Here is a 20,558-nt window from a genome sequence, read left to right as displayed (position 1 = left end):
GGGGCTTGAAAAGCCAAAAATACGCGATCGCTGAAAAGTATTTGGAGCAGGATGAATTGATTTTGATGAAGTAACGTTTAGGGAAACCCTAACTAAATGATCTTGAACTGCCGTGAGGTTAAGTTGCCGGCGGCAATACCAGCCAGCCTGCGACCTCTAGAGCACAGTATATTTTACGTCTATCCCACCTTCAACATCAATCTGTCCTGGTTCCTCAGACAGTTCCCTACTCACCTAGGATATCGCTTTGAGGCATCCACTTCTCAATGCGGACGTTGGAAGGCAGAGACGCTTTGCCCACCACTTCCGGTTCCATTTTCCAGAGAATACGCACGTCACTTAGTTCTTGAAAGGCCTCCACGAAAGCGCGTATCGTCTCGCTCTCTAAATTTGAGCCTTTCAAGACGGACCCGAAAGACATGAGCACGAAGCCGTTCTCGGCTTCGTCCAACCAGTCTGCCAAGCCCTGTAGAGTTAGATGATATTTTATAAATCATGATCCTTCATGTTTGGACGAGTCAGGTCCCTCTAGATTGTGAACACACTGCAATATAACGCCCGTAGCAATATTACACAATACAAAATCAAATGAGTGCTTAGCATACAGCTGTGGGTGTGGGAGTGTACTTGCAAGTACACATCTATAGCTGCGCACTTGGACAAGCACACATACATGTCACCCATTTGACAGCACACTCCTATTGATGCATGCTTGCCCAAGTACACATCTATAGATGTATGCTTCTCAAGTACACACCTACCCTACAAACTGAAGTGTGTACTCAGTATGAATCTACAGATGCATACTTATAAGTACACACCTACAGATGCATACCTAGCTGAGTACACATCTACAGATGCATACTCGGCCGGCCGGGCCCGGCGCTACCCCGCGCCCAGACGTCTGCCGAAGACGGGCGGGCTTCTCGGCAGATGGACCGACGCAGGGCTGCGCTGTTGTCAAACTATAAACTGCACGTGCCGAGAGGGGGAGGGCAGGGGGCAGCATGCACCAGAGTGCAAAAGGCCTGGCCTGGGCCGCCTGGGCCCGGAGCGGGCTGGAGGCAACCGGATTTGGCCTAAAATATCGGTTAAAATTGGCGTAGAACAAAATTTCAACATATGGCTATAATAGAGAATAAAGAATATAATAAATAAAATAAAGAAAAAATAAAGAATAAGTTAATTGAACACCTTATAATAAAATAATCAGCTCATCTTGAAACGCATTCTGGTAGCGTTGTCAAAATTAGTAATTTTTACACGAAAATGAACTTGTGAAAATCGCACCCGCCCGGCCGGGTGAGCAGAGATGCTCGGCTGCTCTGCGGCGCCCAGACCAGGGGTCGGGTCGAGGTGTCATTCACTCATAAAGCTATTGTGCACTTGCAGTTATAGTTTGGCAACAAGGCGGCCCGGCGACCGATCATCTTCCTACCTGTCCGCGCGTCTTCAGCACCAGCCTGAGCGCGGGGTATCGCCGAGCCCGGCCGGCCGGGTCCGATTCTTTTGCAACTCATAGTACTTGATACTGGGCATTTATATGGTCACCTACTAACGCATACTTGCCAAGTATGCACCCACAGATGCATACTTAACAGGTATGCATCTGTAGGGGTGTACTTTTAAGGGGGCAATACACTGAAAATGGCCAAAAACTGAGTTGTGTGATTGCTTCCAAACGCGTTGTTCAGCGTTGTTCAAACTTTTCATGTGTCAAAACCTTACAAAAAGAAGCATTTTAAGCCCAGAATGGCATCGATCGGACGTCAGGGAGCGGAGCAGCGCCCAATCAAATTTTCGTCAAAAGTTGAACTGGCGGGCGTCCCTCAGTCCGCAAAAATGAAGATATCTCGACCCCGTTTGCGCCAAAATGTAGGTAATTGAAGCGGCTATAGCGCAAACTAGGATTATGAACATCGAACAAGCAAAAGTACAAAATTTCACGAAAAAACCTGTTTTGATCATTTTTGCAAAATCCTCAAAAACTGTTTTTGGATGAAATTTTGTACTTTCGGTTGCTCGATGCACATAATCCTAGTTTGCGCTATAGCCGCTTCAATTACCTACATTTTGGCGCAAACGGGGTCGAGATATCTTCATTTTTGCGGACTGAGGGACGCCCGCCAGTTCAACTTTTGACGAAAATTTGATTGGGCGCTGCTCCGCTCCCTGACGTCCGATCGACGCCATTCTGGGCTTAAAATGCTTCATTTTGTAAGGTCTTGACACATGAAAAGATTGGACAATGCTCAACGACGCGTATGGAAGCAATCGCACAAGTCAGTTTTTGGCCATTTTCAGTGTATTGCCCCCTTAAGTATGCATCTGTAGATACATTCTGAGTACACACTGTAAAAAAAGTATTACTGAAATTTCATAATTTTAGTCTGAAGTTTTTAAACAGACTAGTGGTCTGAAAATTCAGAGTAATTATTCAGACCATTCTGTCTAAATTCCAAATTCAGACTACTTGTCTGAAAAATATTTTCAGACTGCTACTCTGAAATATTAAATAAAAGTGCCATCTATAAATCAAAGAGAAAGAAATCAACAAGAGAACAATATGAACCACCAACGTGTGACGGTACCTCCTTTCCACTTTTCATTTGTTCGCTTCGGCCCGGGTTCGAACCGGGACTTTTTGGTTACGAGACGAGCTCAGTACCACTGCGCTACGGGCGCTGCCTGGCGGCCGGGGAAGCCGTGCCGCGTGACTCTCTTCAGAGGATACCAGCTCCTTTCGGCAAGTCCAGAATGCAAGTTCGGACAACTCTTACGGTTAATCTATCGTACACAGACGAATCTGCGTGAAGCACGGGTGTACATTATTATTTCCGATAAATTTATACAACGCCTTACGCCTAGACTTGATTAGTAGACAATCTGTCAAAATTTTCATACCAAAATTATGAAAACAGGTTTCAGGATGACAAGTCTGAAAACTTTATCAGAATTTTCAGACCTTCTGCTTAAAATTCAGACTAACCGGTGTGATCTCAAACTTCAGAGTTCCTAGTCTGAAAATTCAAAGCAACTTTCTGAATTACCGATTCAGACTGCAAAGTCTGAACAAATTGTACTGAAATTTCAGAATTTTTTTTACAGTGCACACTTCAGTTTGTAGAGTATAGATGTGTACTTGCAAGTATACTCCCACAGCTGTGTACTAAGCACACATTTGATTTTGTAGTGCAGCTCTCAAAAGTGGTAATTTTACCACCCATGGGTTTTGGGTGTTACCATCGGTTACCCGGGAAAAGTCAGTACCCGCGGTTTAGCCGTGTGAACTCACCGGCGGGATGTTGCTGAGGTTGGCGGGCCGCACGTGCATGCCGCCGACCGGGACGACGGAGGGCACGTAGGCCTGCGGCGTGTCCAGGACGGGGATGTCGTTGACCAGGGCGATGTGGACGTGCCTCCGCAGCTCCGCTGCGCTCGGCACGTCCTGGCCGTAGTGCGTTCGCAGCACCTCGTCCACCTCCCCGCGGAAGTACCACTCGAGCAGCTTCATGTAGGCGCTGAGCCCGGCCGTGGCCGCGCGCTGCCACAGGCTCATGGGGTGCGGGAAGGGCACCAGGGTGTTGCAGACCACCGCCGGGACGGCCGGGTTGCCCATCAGGTCGTAGAGCCAGGGCGAACCGGGGAACGGCGACACAACCACAAAACCCGGGTAGCCGAAACGGTGCGCCAAACCCAGTTGGCAGTCGCTGACGTAGTCCAGCACGATTAGGTCGAACGTGTCCTGAGGCAACGGTTTGACAGTCAAGCAGGCGCTGGAGAGAAACAGACTTTCGAATTGCAATCCAATCTACACTGCCAATCCAAGTGTGAGACAGTCTCACACTAATTAGTGCGAACTACGATGTCTCACGCTTACAAGTGTGAGCCACGTTTGTCCCACGCTTGAAAGTGTGAGTCATCATTTGTCTCACACTAACAAGTGTGAGACATGGTTAGTCCCACACTTACTGCCTATGCTTCCCGGTGGCTTAATGCCACAGGACCCACGCTTGAAAGTGTTAGACAAACCGGGTCTCACGCTTGCAAGTGTGAGACAAACCGTGTCTCACACTTGCAAGCGTGGGACACACGTGGCTCACACTTGTAGGCGTGAGACACCGTGGTTCACACTAAATAGTGTGAGACTGTCTCACACTTGGATTGGCAGTGTATGGATTACGCTTGTGAAGTCTGTCACAGGGCCGACAGTGTATGCACTACTCTAATGGAAGGGCCACCCTATTCGTTACAGCACGCGTAATATAGTAGCGTGTCATATTCGACGTTCTCAGAATTACCTATTTTTGGGTTGCGTTTGGCTGCACTACAAAATGCACTGTGTACTTAGTATACATCTATAGGAGTGTACTTGGCAAATACACATCTATAGGAGTATACTTGCCAGGTACATATCTATAGGAGTATACTTGCCAAGTACACATCTGCAAGGGTATACTTGGGCAAGTATACATCTATAGGAGTATACTTGTGAAAGCGGATGGGCGGTCCAAGTACACTCCTATGGGTGTATACTTGCCCAAGTACACTCCTATAGATGTGTACTTGGCAAGTATACTCCTATAGATGCATACTAAGTACACAGTGGATTTTGTAGTGTGTTTTAGCTAAAACCCGGTAACCTGCAGGCGTAAGCTTTGTAGACTGTAGTAGACGTATTAGTCCGGTCAATGGTTTCGAGACTGCCCTCGGGCAGGGCTTCATGAAGAGTACATCCAAAACCCAGTTTCAGGGCTACGAGAACCCAGAAAACCCCTATATTTCAGTAACTTTTAATACGGAAGCTGTGCACCATTGCCACCAAATTGTGAAGGTTTGCCGCGAAACTTGGGGGTGAATGTGCAGGCTTCTGGGAGGAAGGCGGTTCGGAATCCGTCAAGGCGCTCTCCGTGCGCCTCGCGGCCGAATCTGATCCAGCTTTCCTTGCATTCTGGGCAAAAACGTACCAGAAACTGAATTTTGGATTACACTGTTAAAAATTTTTGCTGAAAATTCAGACTATTTTGACTGAAGTAAATATGCAGAACATCCTACTGAAAATTCAGACCAAATCCTGGTCTGAAATTTTCAGACTTTCATAAGTCTGAACCTTTCAGGCAGGTCGTAGTCTAAAAAATTCAGACAAAATTTTCTCAATTATTAGATTTTCTTGTCTGAAAGTGGCGGCAGGACAGTTTTCCCATAACTCGGTGATATAATAATGTGTGCATCCGAACCTCAAAGAGGAGACGTACTCCCGGGGACCGTCCAGGTAAAAAATTGTAGGGAAATGTCCCTTAAGCGGGACTCTTCCCTGCACTCACCTGGAGCTGGCCTGACGCACCCAAGGAAACGACGGCACGGAGCCACCCGCGAGAGGTACACTCTAAAAAAAATTGTGGTAGAAATCCTATAAAAGTATCGGACGCATTTAACCTATTCCGTATAGGATTTTTCCCACACAGGACATGGTAATTTTACCATATGTCGATATGGCAAAAATCCTATACGTGTTGTTGGGTTTCTACTATATTAGGGTGTGGGGAAAAATACTACACCGCATGGTAAAAATCCCATACGAATTGTGGAATGTTTTCGTTACGTGAGGTGGTGAATCTCCTATTCTAGTATAGGAATGCTTATTTCGTGGATTGTTGGACATCACTCGGGAGAACATCGCACCATTTCTCTCGGGATGGCATGTCAAAAATGAAGTTGTGAGGACTTCAGCAGATGTGACCTCAAACTCAAAAAACAGCTCAACCCTGTCCTAGACTCTCATAAATGAGATGGATCGCTTGGAGACGAAGAAGATCTTGCGTGCACCCAACCTAATGGCCGACCGCAGTCGACAGCGAGTGGCAACATGGAAATGCGTTTTTCTCTACTATAGTGTAATATTTTGTTCAAAACTGGAAGCCAACGGCTAGGGCTGACACTTACTTAGGCAACAGATGATATAATTGTCAAAAATTATTCACTTAAGTAACATAAATCGGAAATACTTATTGGTGAACGGGCACGGCGCTCCAAGCGCCACCTAGCGGCAGGTTTGTGAAACCTGGCGCCAGGCGGCTGACAGTGGGCCATACCTTTGCCCACAGTTCACGTTTTACAAGGTAACCTAATAGACGATGTCAGAATGCTTTGGAGCGCTACGTTTACTTTCAGTCTCATGATAATATCACGTAAAATTCCGCAAGGATTTAAAACCATGGCTCATTTACATAAATAGTTCTCAGAGTTGCCGCGATTTTCAGAGACTGACCCATTTCAAGTTTTACTGAAGAAGTCGAAATAATCTAAAACCATATGCGATAATAACAAGACACAAAATAACTGTGTTAACCAATCGTGTAGTGCCAATTTCTATACAACGGTTTGACACCACATGAGCTTTTGTTTACTTTTCTCTGGGCAGTTTTGCCGCCTTTGTCCTTATGCAGCCTGTTATCAATATTGAATATCCATTTTGTTCCCCTCTCTCCTAAAAAAGATTTTTCAGAAATGTTTGGGATTCTTACTAATTCGTTGTAGGAAAAGCACTATACAACGGCCTGAAGTAATAGGATTTCTACTAAAAAGTGTGGCAAAAAACCGATCACGAATATAGGAAATTAAATTCCTATACTCGGTTCGGATTGTTACTACACCGCATTGGCAAAAGAACGAAAAGCATAGGAATTTTCCAAATCACGTATAGGATTGTCGTTTCCCATACCGAAGTTGGTACTTTTACCATACGACGGTGCAGTACAAATGCCATTATTATTTAGAGTGTAACTTCAAATGTCAATTGTTAAACTCAAGCGTTTGCTATCGATATAAATTTGGTATGGGAGCGTGTTTTTCGTCATAGCCAATAGAGTGATAGCTATTTCGGGATGGAAATATTAAAAATTTAACAGAAAAAGGCGTTTTTAACAACAACAAGCTCTTAACCGACACTGGCGCCACCTAGCGGAGAGAAAAATACTTTGGTTTTGTCTGAAGTCCCCGAAACGGAGTCGGATTATATTGAATGTAAGACTGATTGTGTGTTAACTTAATGTTGGGTTGGAAGAATGTTGTCCAATTTTCTCTTATGTTTGAACATATTTCAGAAAGAAGTCTAAATCCGAAATTCAGACTCTTGAGGTCTGGAAAGTCTGACGCAAGGTCATCTGAATTTTGAGAATGAGAACAATTATTAAGACACTTCGAGTCTGAACCAAGCTTTCAGACAAAGCGTCCAAGAAGTAAGACAAAAACTCTAATTTTTCAGAATAAAGTCTAATTTACAGATTCAGACCGCTAAGTCTGACGAAATCGGTCTGAATTTTCAGATTTATTTTAACAGTGTAAATGTCTGGCGTTCTGGAGTATTTGGACTAAGTGTCGGTGACTCCAGGATGGCATGCGTGGTCAAGCTTACAAAGAAAATACTTCGTAGTTTATGAACTATTTCTTCGCACACGTGACATCACGTTGAAACGAACATGACAACATGTCACGTTCGTTTGAGAATTGTGTCACATTTGTTTGGGTGTGAATTGGCCAAAAATCAGCTTGTTCGCATTCAAACAAACGTGACGCAATGCTCAAACAAACGTGACATTTTGTCACGTTCGTTTCAACGTGATGTCTCGTTCCTGGAATGAAAGTGTGTAGCAAAGTACATGTACTTTGTATGCTCAAAACACTTCGTAGGGTTTTAAGCGTGGAAAACTGGTTTTGCTCCGCTTGCCTTAAATGATGGGTCCAAGATTCGGCGGAAGGCAGGGGCTGACAGATCTAGGGCACACTCGTCCAAGTCAAACTTGTGCAGTATAGCCATCTGCTCCAGCGAACCGGACTCTTGGAAGTGTCGCAGCCACTTGGAATCCATCTTGGGGAATGCCGTCTCGATGACCGTCACATTCAGCGTTGGCGGAACCTACGGAATTTAAAAAAACATATCGGTCTACCTTGTCGTGATCAGCTAGCGCCAGGGATGATACCTAAAACAACACACTGTCAGAAAATTCCGAAAAAAATGGAAAAATCATGGAGTTTTTCCGAAACGTCTGCATGGAGCTCTCTATAAATGCAAATTCTGGTCTTTCTCCGAAAAGTTTCGAAATTTTGAACAAAAATACATGCTTCACTATCACGAGAACATGAATATAGGTTTGCAACCAGTTAAAAAATGAGGGAAAGGTAAACCCCGACTTGTTTACCTCAATTTTCATATTAACGGAAAGCTACAGGATATAAGTCAAATGAGCTCGAAGGAGATTGTCCCTTCTTTGACCATTTCAGACTAAAGACCTCTTAAACATGTGTGAGAAAAGACATGCATTTTACCTCCCATCAGGACCCCAGTAATGCTCCGAAGAACATCTGTTTAAGCCCTGAGAAAATTTCTCCGAAAAAAGATGGAATACGAATAAAGTCTCCATAAACGTGATCATAGGGTTTTTCTCCATAAAATTTCGGAGCTAATTTCTAACAGTGCACAAATCCAGGCCGTTACTGCAACAGTTTGCATTTACAACAACTATCTTGTGTCCCGAGGCTCGTGAGGAATAAGGGTGAATCATAACATTCAGATGAATAACGGAGTGTAGTGTATTCCAAGATCGATTCATGGGTTTGTACACGGAACGCACACACGGACGGAGGTCTACACTCCAAATCTTGGGTGTCTAGAAACTATACGCCTTAGGCGTATACCACCTCAGCAATGGTGCTCAAGAAAATGATGGCAAGAAGTCAGTCATATGGAAAGAATACTAACATTGAAAGGATAAAGTTATACTTCAGGACACACCTACTTACAAATAAATATTGAAAGAATTCATGATATAACTACATTCTTTGTCATTTCTTTCTGGGCAACGGTCTTGCTGCTCTACTTTGCTGCACAACTTGCTAGGTCTCGTTTCTCGTTTTGACTGTATTGTTTCAACCTCAATTCAAGAAACATCTTCATGAACCTTTCAGTAATGTTTTTATGACATGGTGGACAGTTGAAATCTTCCCATGCATATTTGCATTTGTCACAAAGCACCTTCAGTACATCAACTTTTTGATTCATTAGGTGATCCCTTATGCCTTTGAAGGTAATTTCACACTTATGGCTATAGCTTTGAAGGCTTCATCAGTCACTTCCAGCAAAGCACCAGCTTTATAGTTTTTCTGCAGAACAGCAGCAGAGTAGGGATGATGTGAGGTGTCCTGCCAAGAAAGGTCCTGGATACATCGGCACTGCCTCTTGATTTTGTGCTTCTTCATGGTACTTAGAAGTGAAGCTCCTGCCATGTCATAGAGTACCATGAGCTCCCAGTCATCTTTAAGTTCAGAAATGTCTTCATCAGTGTTAGATTGTTCAGAATTTATGAGTAGTGGGTAGATACACTCGGGAGCTCTTCAATAACGATGTAAACGATGTAATGGTCAATACGGAAGTGAGTTTATTTCAGTGGTTTCCGGGATAGAGGATACAAGTATGAGAAATCTATTGCGTGATGAGAAATTGAGAAGACAGACTTACAGCTAACAGCTAACAACTAAGAACCTTACTCTACTACCTTACGGACTAAAGAATTGATAGGCTAAATCACAAATTTAACACACCCCCTTGATGTAGCCTAAACAATACTCATGGAATTGACAAATTTTTGGAAGTCGGGACCTGGAAGTGCTTTGGTGAAAATGTCCGCTATTTGGGATTTTGTCCCCAAGTGCTGAATTGAGATGATATTTTTAGTTACCAGATCCCTTACAACATGGCAAGCAATATCAATTTGTTTAGTTCGAGCCTGAAAAGCGTCAGTTCTAGCTAAGAAAATTGCTCCTTGGTTGTCGCAGTGCAGTCTGATGCATAGACTATCAAGTGACAACAGCTGCTTGTACATGTTTCTTAAATATACTGCCTCATTTGAAGCAAAAGACAGGGATAAATATTCGGACTAACATGATGACTGGGCGACAGTACTTTGCTTCTTCGATCTCCATGAGATCGCTCCACCTCCTAAAGTGAAAAGATAACCTGAATAGGATTTCCGATCCACAATGTCGCTGCCCCAGTCGGCATCACAATACCCAACAATCTCTGTGCTTCCCCTGCAGTAGGTCACTCCTTTCCGTTTAGTGCCTCTCAGATATCTCAAAACTCTAACAGCACTATCCCAGTGCTCTATATCAAAACTATTGTTGAACTGGCTGAGATAATTCACAGATTGAGTAATATCTGGTCTCGTCCAAGTGCTAAGATACATCAATGACCCAATCAAGTTCTGATAGGGCACATTTGGCTTATCTCCTTCATTTCTAGTCAAACGTAGATCAGATGCCATTGGAGTATTGAAAGCACACAACTTCTCCACACCAAACTTTTCTACAAGTTTGTCCACATATTGCTCTTGACACAGTTTAACAGTACCATTAGTTTTGTCTCGTTTGAGACTCACACCTAAGAAATAGCTCAGATCTCCTAGATCTCTAACTTCAAACTCTCTTGACAGTTTTTTCTTGAAATCATTCTGCTCTGACTTATCATTAGAAAATACAAATATGTCATCCACATGTATACACACATAATTATACACACCCTTCTTATTACTATTTTTCAAATACACACATGGGTCTCCGCCTGACCTCACATAACCACAGTTAGACATAAAAGCATGCAGTCTATGATTCCAGGCCCTGGAAGCCTGCTTCAGACCATAGATTGCCTTATTAAGCTTACAAACTAAATCAAATCCTTCCTCAAAACCTTCCGGCTGTTCCATGAAAACTTCTTCTTCCAAGTCTCCATTCAGGAAAGCTGTACATATATCAATGTGGTTCATATCTAAACCTAGGGCATTGCTGAGTGCAATCACCAGTCTCAAATTCTCTGTTCTAACAACTGGAGAAAACACCTCATTGTAGTCTGATCCAGGTTTCTGGGAGTATCCTTTAGCAACAAGTCTAGATTTAAACCTGGCAATACTCCCATCTGACAATCTCTTAATTTTATGAACCCACTTAGTCTTAACTACATTTTTGCCTTTGGGCCTAGGTACTAACTCAAAAACATTATGCTTACGAAGTGAATCATATTCCAGTTCCATGGCTTCTTTCCATTGTTTCCAATTTCCACCTGACAGGGCTTCCTGTCGAGTCTCCGGCTCGTCGCTGTCCTTGGATTTTGCTACAAAAGCTGTCATGAAATCATTGCCAAAGTCTTTTTTCTTCGGATTTCTCCTTAACCTACTCCCTATACCCTCGTCGCCATCACCCCCTGTCTCCTCGTCTTCTGAATCCTGGTCTTCAGACTCATCCGTCGTGTCCCTCTCCTCATTCTCGCTGGAAGTCCTGGAGTCAGAACCACTGTTCTCCGACTCGGACACGATTCGACGCCTATTTGTCTGAATCCTAACTTGTACCTGAACAGGATCCTCTGGATTCACTTCTGGGTTTTCTCCATCAGTGATTGGTGGCTGGCGACAGGGAAACACATTTTCGTTAAATATCACACTAATCTCTACTCTCTGACTTGCTTTTTGCTTCTTTCTTCACGCTTCTCTCTATGAGTTGTCTCAACCACCGATAGTCTGGCCGCATACCCTTAAGGAGACCGTACGCACCGTTCTCCTCGGCATAGGGCTTGCCGGTAGCTCGAATTTCTTCTAGCACTTCCTTGTAGGCAGTCACGTACTCACTCAATGATCCAAAATTCTCGTGCTTGATGCTTGAGATCTTATCCAACAATGCTAGTCTGCGGTAGGGACCAGTATCTTCAAACACATTGCACAAGTTGGTCCATATGTCCTTGGAGTTTGTCGCAGTTTTTGCATGGATCAACAAACTGGGTTCCAGAGAGAAACTCAAAATTCTTCGCACCGTCTTGTCGTTGTCCTCTTCTTCAGCGAGCGGTGCATTCGTGAGATAGTGGTCCAGCGTCTTACCGTCTTGCTTTAAGCCGCCAAGATGCAACTCCATCAAGTACTTCCAATCAGACCAATTTTCTCTCCCCTTCAGCTTTGAAAAGGGTGGAGTATTGCTGGAAGTATGTTGCACTACTACAGTTGGTGCTTGAGGTTCTTCATCGTCGCCGGCCATCTTCTTGCTTCTTTATCTTGAAGCTTGAGGGTCTTGAAGCTGTGCTCTCCACGAGGTAGGATAACCTCACTTGAGTGGTACAAGTGATTTTGAGCGATAAAAGATATTTTAGTCACTCGATCACAAAAATACAATTTCCACACCACTACAGGGACACAGTTAAACGAGTCCTGGGCCCATAACCTGTTAGATTGTTCAGAATTTATGAGTAGTGGGTAGATACACTCGGGAGCTCTTCAATAACGATGTAAACGATGTAATGGTCAATACGGAAGTGAGTTTATTTCAGTGGTTTCCGGGATAGAGGATACAAGTATGAGAAATCTATTGCGTGATGAGAAATTGAGAAGACAGACTTACAGCTAACAGCTAACAACTAAGAACCTTACTCTACTACCTTACGGACTAAAGAATTGATAGCCTAAATCACAAATTTAACAATCAGTGACAGAAGGGCAGTAGACCTCTGAAGAATGGGATTCATTAATACTGTTTTCTTTGTCTTTGTTGGCCTCGGAATCATAGTTTGATAGTAGTTCAAGAAGGAGTTCACCATCATCATAGTCATAACCATGACCTCGAGGCGGTCTGCATGTTTTTCCTGATAGACAAATCTCTCTCAGAATACCCTTACCCAACAGAGCATTAGGGGTTTTGTTCCTACGTCGTATTTGAGAGAAGAGATTTTCTAAGCAGTCTTGGGTGAATCTGGATGTTTATAAGAAATGGTAACCTCTCTCTCGGAGGTAACAATCTTGTAATTTGATAAGGGACTGACTGGCAATAATAACGCCTTCTTGCACCGGCTTCCAGTCGTATTGTCCACCTATCAACATGGTCTGAAGAACATGGCATGTGAACTCGAAATGACCAAGAGCAGCTGAATGTGCACGCTCATTAACAAGGCTCAAGGCAATGCTGTGACACCTTGACGTGCACAATTCAAACCAGCGGACCACAAGTTTTATGAACCACGCTGTTGTCTTGTATTCTGGCTTATTAGGCTTATCGACTAATAAAACCAGACCAGATGCTGTACAGTTGTTGAAGATAGCTTTAGCTCTGCCACCTTGCATCTTCTCAAAGTGGCCTTTCTTCGTTTTGTCTTCCAGGATTCTGAAAGCTACCTTCAACTCAAACTGTGATTCATGCTCCATTAGCTCTTTGATGTGATCCCACGCAGCAAAGTTGGATGGTAAATTATTTTCTTCAACAATGTCTTGTGGGAAAACTATAAACTTGTATGAGTGGAGGCATGCTATAATATTCTTGAAAATATGAGGAACATCTGGCAAAACATGGAGCCAACCGTTGCTCTTCTTGCAAGGGTGTTTGACACAGGTTCTGACAGGCCCGTTACGCTTGGCAAAAATCCCTAGCACTCTCCAGAGAGCCCTGTTGTCAGAACCCAGGTCACTGCTGATGGACGACACTTGTATTCCAATTTCTTGACAGCGACTCAGAATCTGGCAAAAATCCCCAGCACTCTCCAGAGAGCCCTGTTGTCAGAACCCAGGTCACTGCTGATGGACGACACTTGTATTCCAATTTCTTGACAGCGACTCAGAATCTGGCAAAAATCCCCAGCACTCTCCAGAGAGCCCTGTTGTCAGAACCCAGGTCACTGCTGATGGACGACACTTGTATTCCAATTTCTTGACAGCGACTCAGAATCTCGACTATGTAAAATTCAGATGCTGCAAAGTCGTTGCTGACTCCTTCTTTTCTGTTGCCGGTGTAGAAGTAGCCAACGACGACTTTCAAACGGGAACTGACTCCTGCCGGCATGATAGCCAGAACCTTTTTGGCAGGTCCCTCATGACCTGGCTGGGTGCACTTCCCAATGGGCGTTTTAGTACTATGATCATAACGTTTGTCATTCGGCTCAATGGACATTTCATCGAAGCATATGTGAGCATCTTTTTCATATGTGTTGAGTTTCGGAACCACACTAGATAGCTGCTGGAAAACTAAGAGTAAAATACCACTAGCAAATTTGAGAGCTTGGGTTGTCAAATTCAAAGTGCGCACAGCTGGTAAGCGGAACCTTTTTACAACTTGACTTTACTCACTTGTGCCACACTGACTCTGGTAGTACAATCCTTCAGCTATTGCTCCCATTTTCCTCTTCATCCCCATTACAGATCTGCGACTCAGACTGTTGATTTGGTCCGGAGACAACACTTTGCTCAAATTTTCCTCTTTGCGCAGAGCTTGCTGTTTTAACTGATGTTTCTCCTTTCTGTCCCTTGCAGCATTTTTTCTGAGATTACACACCTGACTTGTTAATGTTGAAACCTCTTTCTCAAGATTTTCAGCATAAGCAGCTTGAGACAGAAGCATTTTGTTTTCCTCTTGAAGTTCTTTCAGTCGTGCCATCAGTGCTTCATAGCTGGAATTTTCCACTGATCCAATTGAAGTAGGAGTTGAAGAGGAAGATTAATGAGGAGATTGAGCAGGACCTGTAGGAGTCTGAGGAGGGCTTTTGAATGAGTGGGAAGAAGGTGCAGTAGAAGATGATTGATGAGAGGTAGGAACAGAAACTTCGGGAGGAGTCCAGAGAGAACGATGAGGCGGTGGGGAAGCAAAATATGTGTGATCTATCAGAGCTGCACTGATTGAGCTGACGCAACAATGTCGGCGAGTCCGATCCCCGACGCCTCCATTTTTTCCACCAATTCTTTGACGGCGTAGATATACTTGTCCAGCGATGTGTACTTGTCTTGGCGGGCGTCCAGAAGCCGATACAGGAGTGCAAGTTGTTGATGGATCCCGGATCCTTCGTACACATTACACAGAGCCTTCCAAGCCTCCTTTGCACTGGTGGAAGATCTCACGTATTGAAGTGGAGAATCCGCTAAAGACAAGCAGATCTTGGACCGGGCTCAGTGGTCCCGCTGTGCAATAACTTACCCACTGCCAGGCCTGTGAGATCCGCTCCGCGGTCCGCTTCATTCCCCCATTTCCCCGCTGAGCAGCCACGGGGTCGGTTGAGTCGTGGTCTTGAGTGAGGCAGTCAGTGAGCCCCTCCACGCCAAGCTGCATCTCAACTCGGAACTTCCAATTTGCCCAATTTTCTTCCCCGGTGAGGGGTGGAGTTGGGGGAAGATTCCCCACGATGGTGGTGATAGTCTCCATACTGCCATCCGCAGATTGATGGCTATGTTGTCGGCCGGCTTGTTTCGGAGGCATAAATGCATAGAACTTTTTTCTGTTATTCTTGTCCTTGCAGTGTGGATATGTGGAGTGCACTTCAGCCACTCTCTTCAGACTCAAAGACAATCGTTGTGTTACCTCCCCCTGTGCATTAGAATATTGTAAGATTTGAAGTTGTTTTCACTCACTCCTAGAGTAAACCATACAGTAATCGGCAGGGACACAGTTATCGTCATCTCGGCGAATGGTTGCACGGTAAAAACGGTACCTGGTTTTCCCAGGAAGCCTATGGTAGAGACATAGGCGATTTCCAGGGAGTTCCTGGGAAAACCAGGTTCCGTTTTGACCGTGTGGGTGCTGCTCTGCAAGTACGCGTCCGTCAGTGATGCGGCCAATGCAGGTCGCTAGAGACACCTTTTAAGCATACAGCACCGAGAGAGCACCGCGTTCGATTGAGCATGTCAGCCAACAGAGCCATGTTTCTTGTCAAGTGCAGTATGAGGCCGCTTCGGCCGCCCGTCGTTATCTTCTATGCTGGGCACTGGCTGTCTGAACCTTATTAGGGAAAAGAGGTTTTCAATAATATCAGATGTAAAGCGTCCCAGTTTGAGGCTATTGTAACCTCTAACATTAAGAAAGTAATCAATTAAATCAAGAAGACCACCACAGAGTACTTTTAATCCCCATTGACTAGGTTACCAGTAACCTTCATTCCCTATTTTCACCTAGATAAAAACAAGATCTACCGTTTTGATTCAATACAATTGTCATATGCTGTACGATTGTGCTTTGACACAGCCAATTTTCTTCTACGGCAAGTGACAAGTTCGAAAAATGTATTCATGAGAAGTACAAATCAGAAAGTAGTGAGGTAGGAGTCGTCTTCTGTTTCTTCAGCCATCCTACGAAGGCCCACTCCAGCCCTGTGGCAGAGCACTGCTCTTGCAGTAGATGTCTTCATTTTTAGAAAATGTTTTCCGCAGTGAATGTTGTCCGGTTTCAGCCTGTACGCAATTTTTAATTCAGACCCAGATTCAAATTCATAAACGTCTTCAATATGTCTATGATCAACAACATTTGAGGGGAGCTTTTCTCTCTCCACAATTTCTGGCGGTAAAACAATAACTGTGTTATTGTCCATGGCAGCTTTAACACACGGAGAAAAAAAAGTGGGTGTCGCAACGACAAAGTACGTGTCCCACGTACTTTTCGTGCGTGGTTTTGGCCTACGTACGAAAGTGGGTGTGGTGGCCACTTTTTGTGTGTGGGGGCTAGGTGGGTGGGGGAAATACGCGAAAGTGGCCGTGGTGCCCACTTTTCGCACGCGCAGCACACATGGGGTGAGTAGGAGAGGTCATCGTACGTAGCCGTAGAGCTTGCGTTCGGTATGCGCGACATGCAAGGGATGGGTAGGGGACCTTCCCAAAAATAGGTATGGAGCCTGCTTTGGATACGCGTGACAACCACGGGATGAGACCTCAGGAGATACTTTAGTATTTGTGCTGGATGTACGCAGGTGCTTGCCGCAGCTTTGCAAAATGGTTGTTGCAGAAATTATTAAGTATGTGTTACACATGTGAAAAGGAGCTGGCATGTGTACTTCAGAGTAGCAGTTTTATTGGTTTAGGGCAAAAATATGGGATAAATTATCATAGGTAAACGCAAGTGTATGATATAAAAATTTTATTGGTGACAATGCAGAGCAAGTTGTAAAATCAAAATACAAACTTAAGAAAATGCATAAGTGCTTTCAAACCCTTAAAAGTAGTAAGTAATATGTACTTACTTCTGCTTCATTTGGCATAAATTCCACTAATTTTTTTGCCAGATAGGTCAACCTCTCAGGTTTCAATCTAAACAGGAGATTAGGCATTGGATAAATTAAAACAGAAAGTAATTTGTATCATTCCAAACCATAATACTTGCCCCTTTGTTTTGTTCTTATCAATATCGCTCAGAATGACTTACTCTGCCAAGTGATTTCTTGAGTTTTCATTCAGAGCATTTTCATCATACAGGGCTTTAAAATAGTCTCCGGCTGTACAATCCAGGTACATAGGAATGGGCTGAAAAGGGTAAAATAAACATTCGCATAGCATAATATAACTGTGTCAAATTTGATACCCACAACAAATCTGAAGATGTGCATCATATCTTAACAAAATATATTAACTTGAAGTGAAAATAAAATCCAATTATATTGACAACTACATGTATTGAACTTCAAGTTTAAAAAAAGGACAAGTGAAACAACTTACAAAATGCATTCAATATTAACTAAATGAACATACCAGCATCTTCTATTCTTTGAAGAACCTTGAACAATCTTTACTGACACAAGTAATGGAAAGTTTACAGAGGAGTTCCGCACTAACTGTGGGACAAGGCAAGTGTTGTCAAAAACCCAACATTTTTGAGAAAAATCAGAAATTGAAATATTTGTATTCTCTTTTGGGTGTCAACCAACTCCATATAAAAATGTGGTTAATTTGACACCCAAAAGAGAACACAAATCTTTCAAAAAAAAATATTTTTCTTGAAAAAGTTGAGTTTTTGATAACACCATGTCTCACTGTCAGTGCATGGTTCCCATGCTAAATTTACATTACTTGTGTCACTAATGATAGTTCAAGGTTTTTAAAAGAAGAGATGAGTAATTTTAAATTAATGAGTCTTTGAAAATGACTTTGCTGGTTGCATTTGGCTCTCCAACGACTCTTCTAGTCCGACTTGTTCCTGGTGGACTGCTGCTGCCTCGTCTCTTTCTGTTGTTGCTAGCTGAGTTCTCGTTCTCCAAAGGTTCTACAGACGGCACGACAATAATGTCCTGCAGTACCTGAATAGAAACAAAACAATAGTGATTTCGAATACACTACCCCTCTGTTTACAAACACTAACTTATAATGTGGAGGTAGCTATATTTATTATTACCTCTGCTTGAGGCCTCAGCAACCTGTGTTGGGTCCTCCTCACACTTATAAAGTCGTTTATGTCTGGGATCAAAGATTTTAAATCCGTGTCTTCCAGGGCCAAGAAAGTATCCCACTTAATCTTCTGGCCTAAAGCGACATAAAATATTAGTCATACAATTATGGCAGGCATTATTATAACTTAAGTATGGTTTTTGAGTGGGAAAGTCTCTGTTCACACTTTCCTGAATAGATACTATCAGAAAGATATGGAGTTCACTGTAACTTTAACTCACGCAATAGAGCTTTAGGATGGAGTCCACATTTCTCTGAGACTCAACGCAGCCGGAGGCAAACTGTTCAGTGCATGGTCTTGGGGTTGACTATCGTTTCTCGATATTTGACAACAGACCATGCAGGGCCTCTTTAGTGATGGTTCATCATCACAAGCAGTACTGCTAGTTGCACCTTCAGTCTAATCAAAAGAAAAACCAGAGTTACACGAGCACAGATGAAACCAAAACGGTACTTTCTTTATTAGTGTCGTTTGATAATAAACATTAACGACAATCATTATAACACGAGTGATTGTACGCTCGTGCTTGCATTAAATTTGCTCGACAGAATACAAAACAAATAACGTTTGTTAACGTGAACATAACCTAACACAGTAACCTATAGTATTACCTTCGAATGTAGCGCACAAGTGCGCCAATCCCCATGACCTCAGCTTTTCTTCAATTTGAGGGTCCATAATCACTTTAAAAATACAATACTAAGAGAAGACGGGTGGGCAGAATTCCCACTGTAAAAATTTCCGTACTTTTGTACGGAAATGGTACAGAAAAATATTGTACGGAGGTACGGAGAAAAGCACGGAACGTTCCGTACTTGCTCCATATGAACCCATGTAAATGGGTACGGAAAAAAGTACGGAACGTTCCGTAGTTGGCAAGTACGGACGGTCCGGGCAAATTATTGACCAGACATGTTCCGTACTTTTTCCGTACTTTTTTCTCGCAGTGCCTTCTGTGTTCAAATGTTCGGTCAAGGCTCACGTCCGCACACCACGGCTTCGGCGAGGAAAAGAGACAGATTCCCGGTGCAGGAGCCGGAAGACGGAAACTCGCCGCGCGCACTCTCAACATCTTATGATCGTTTTTATACATATTACGATGGTTTTTCATCGTAAGGTACGCATAAATTTGCACATACGTAATATGCATAGATTTCAGCGTAAGGTATGCATGATTTAATCGTATTACGCATAGTTTCTTCATAAGGTACGCATGATTTCATCGTATTACGTATGAATTGCATTGTAGTACGTATGTTCTCATTTCAACGTAAGTTATGATGACCCTTTCATCATAAGAATCTGAGGGTGCGGCGCTGCATTCGGCTTCGGGCCGCTTCGGCGCTTCGGCTGCGCACTTCGGGTATCTCCGAGGGGGTAACCACTCGCGTAATACCCTGTACACAAAAACCGTGTATTACGCGTAATACACGTGGTCGTAATACCTTTTTCGGGTCAAATGTGCCAAATTTTTGCATTTTAAGGCCGTAATACACGTGTAATACCTCCGTAATACAGCGTAATACCGAGTAGTCTGTACACGATTTCTTGAAGTGTTTACCCCCTCGGGTATCTCCGACACGCATTTCGGGACGTACTTCCCGGAGGTGTCGCTGCCATGCGCCGTGCGCCACGCGAGCGGTGCGGCGTACGTCTCCGGCCCACTACGGCACTTCGGGTGCACACTTCGCGTAGCTCCGACACGCGTTTCGGCACGTATTTCCCGAAGCTGTCATCGCCATGCGAAGTGTCCGCGCTGGCCAACAGAGTTTGGTCGCCCATCAAACGCATAGCTGCTGCAGCTACTTCAACCTCACCCACCCATAAATGGTTGTGGCACCCACTTCTCTTTTCTCCGTGCAGCTTTGAAAAGGTGAACTGGATCTGGGATCATTCTTACTTTGGCTTCAGTCGGACTAACAGTGGTGGACTTCAAAGAACCAATCCGAGAACCAGTCACACCAAAAGCCTTCCAGAAGGCCAGGTTGTCCGAACCTATATCACTTATGACAGCACAGGGCTCCAAACCAATTTCTTCTGATCTTTTCGCAACATTCAACAGAATGTCTTTAAAAGCTTCTCCTGTTGCATTATTCACTGTATACTTTACATCAACACTTGTTTGATTTGTGAAGTAGACTGCCACTGACAACCTCCACCTGCGAGCAACACCAGCCAGAAGTATAACAACTCGACCTGTGTGAGTTGGTAAAGTAGCACTTCCAATCATTTTTCTCAAACTCCCATCCCACCGCTCACCTCGTCACACGGTACAAACGGAACCTGGTTTACCCAGGAAGCTAACGGTGAAGGTATAGGCGATTTCCAGGAAGTTCCTGGGAAAA

At 43.8% G+C, this 20,558-nt stretch overlaps 1 protein-coding gene and 1 long non-coding RNA gene across 4 annotated transcripts in view; both read right to left on the bottom strand.

The window, feature by feature from the left end:
* Positions 1 to 20,558, bottom strand: part of LOC117642041 (UDP-glucuronosyltransferase-like) — an 84,636-nt gene that overhangs the window by 57,953 nt on the left and 6,125 nt on the right. For all 3 annotated transcript variants that reach the window (XR_004587523.1, XM_034379823.1, XM_034379824.1), the window contains exons 2-4: positions 7,727 to 7,915; positions 3,296 to 3,745; positions 235 to 466 (exon numbers count right to left, since the gene is read on the bottom strand). Coding sequence is in view for 2 of the 3 variants with exons in the window: in XM_034379823.1 (XP_034235714.1) it covers positions 235 to 466; positions 3,296 to 3,745; positions 7,727 to 7,915 (871 nt within the window). In the remaining variant the exon portion in view is untranslated. The remainder of the gene's footprint in view (positions 1 to 234; positions 467 to 3,295; positions 3,746 to 7,726; positions 7,916 to 20,558) is intronic.
* LOC117642057 lies at positions 17,927 to 18,917 on the bottom strand. The gene is made up of 4 exons (XR_004587525.1): positions 18,825 to 18,917; positions 18,434 to 18,612; positions 18,160 to 18,287; positions 17,927 to 18,064 (listed from the first exon to the last, which is right to left on the bottom strand). It is a non-coding gene; the product is annotated as an uncharacterized LOC117642057 (long non-coding RNA).

Source organism: Thrips palmi, unplaced genomic scaffold (genome assembly GCF_012932325.1).
Source record: "Thrips palmi isolate BJ-2018 unplaced genomic scaffold, TpBJ-2018v1 HiC_scaffold_16, whole genome shotgun sequence".
In the NCBI taxonomy this organism is placed as follows: domain Eukaryota; kingdom Metazoa; phylum Arthropoda; class Insecta; order Thysanoptera; family Thripidae; genus Thrips; species Thrips palmi.
The sequence above is the reverse complement of the archived record's forward strand: the minus strand, read 5'-3'. Positions and strand labels throughout refer to the sequence as shown.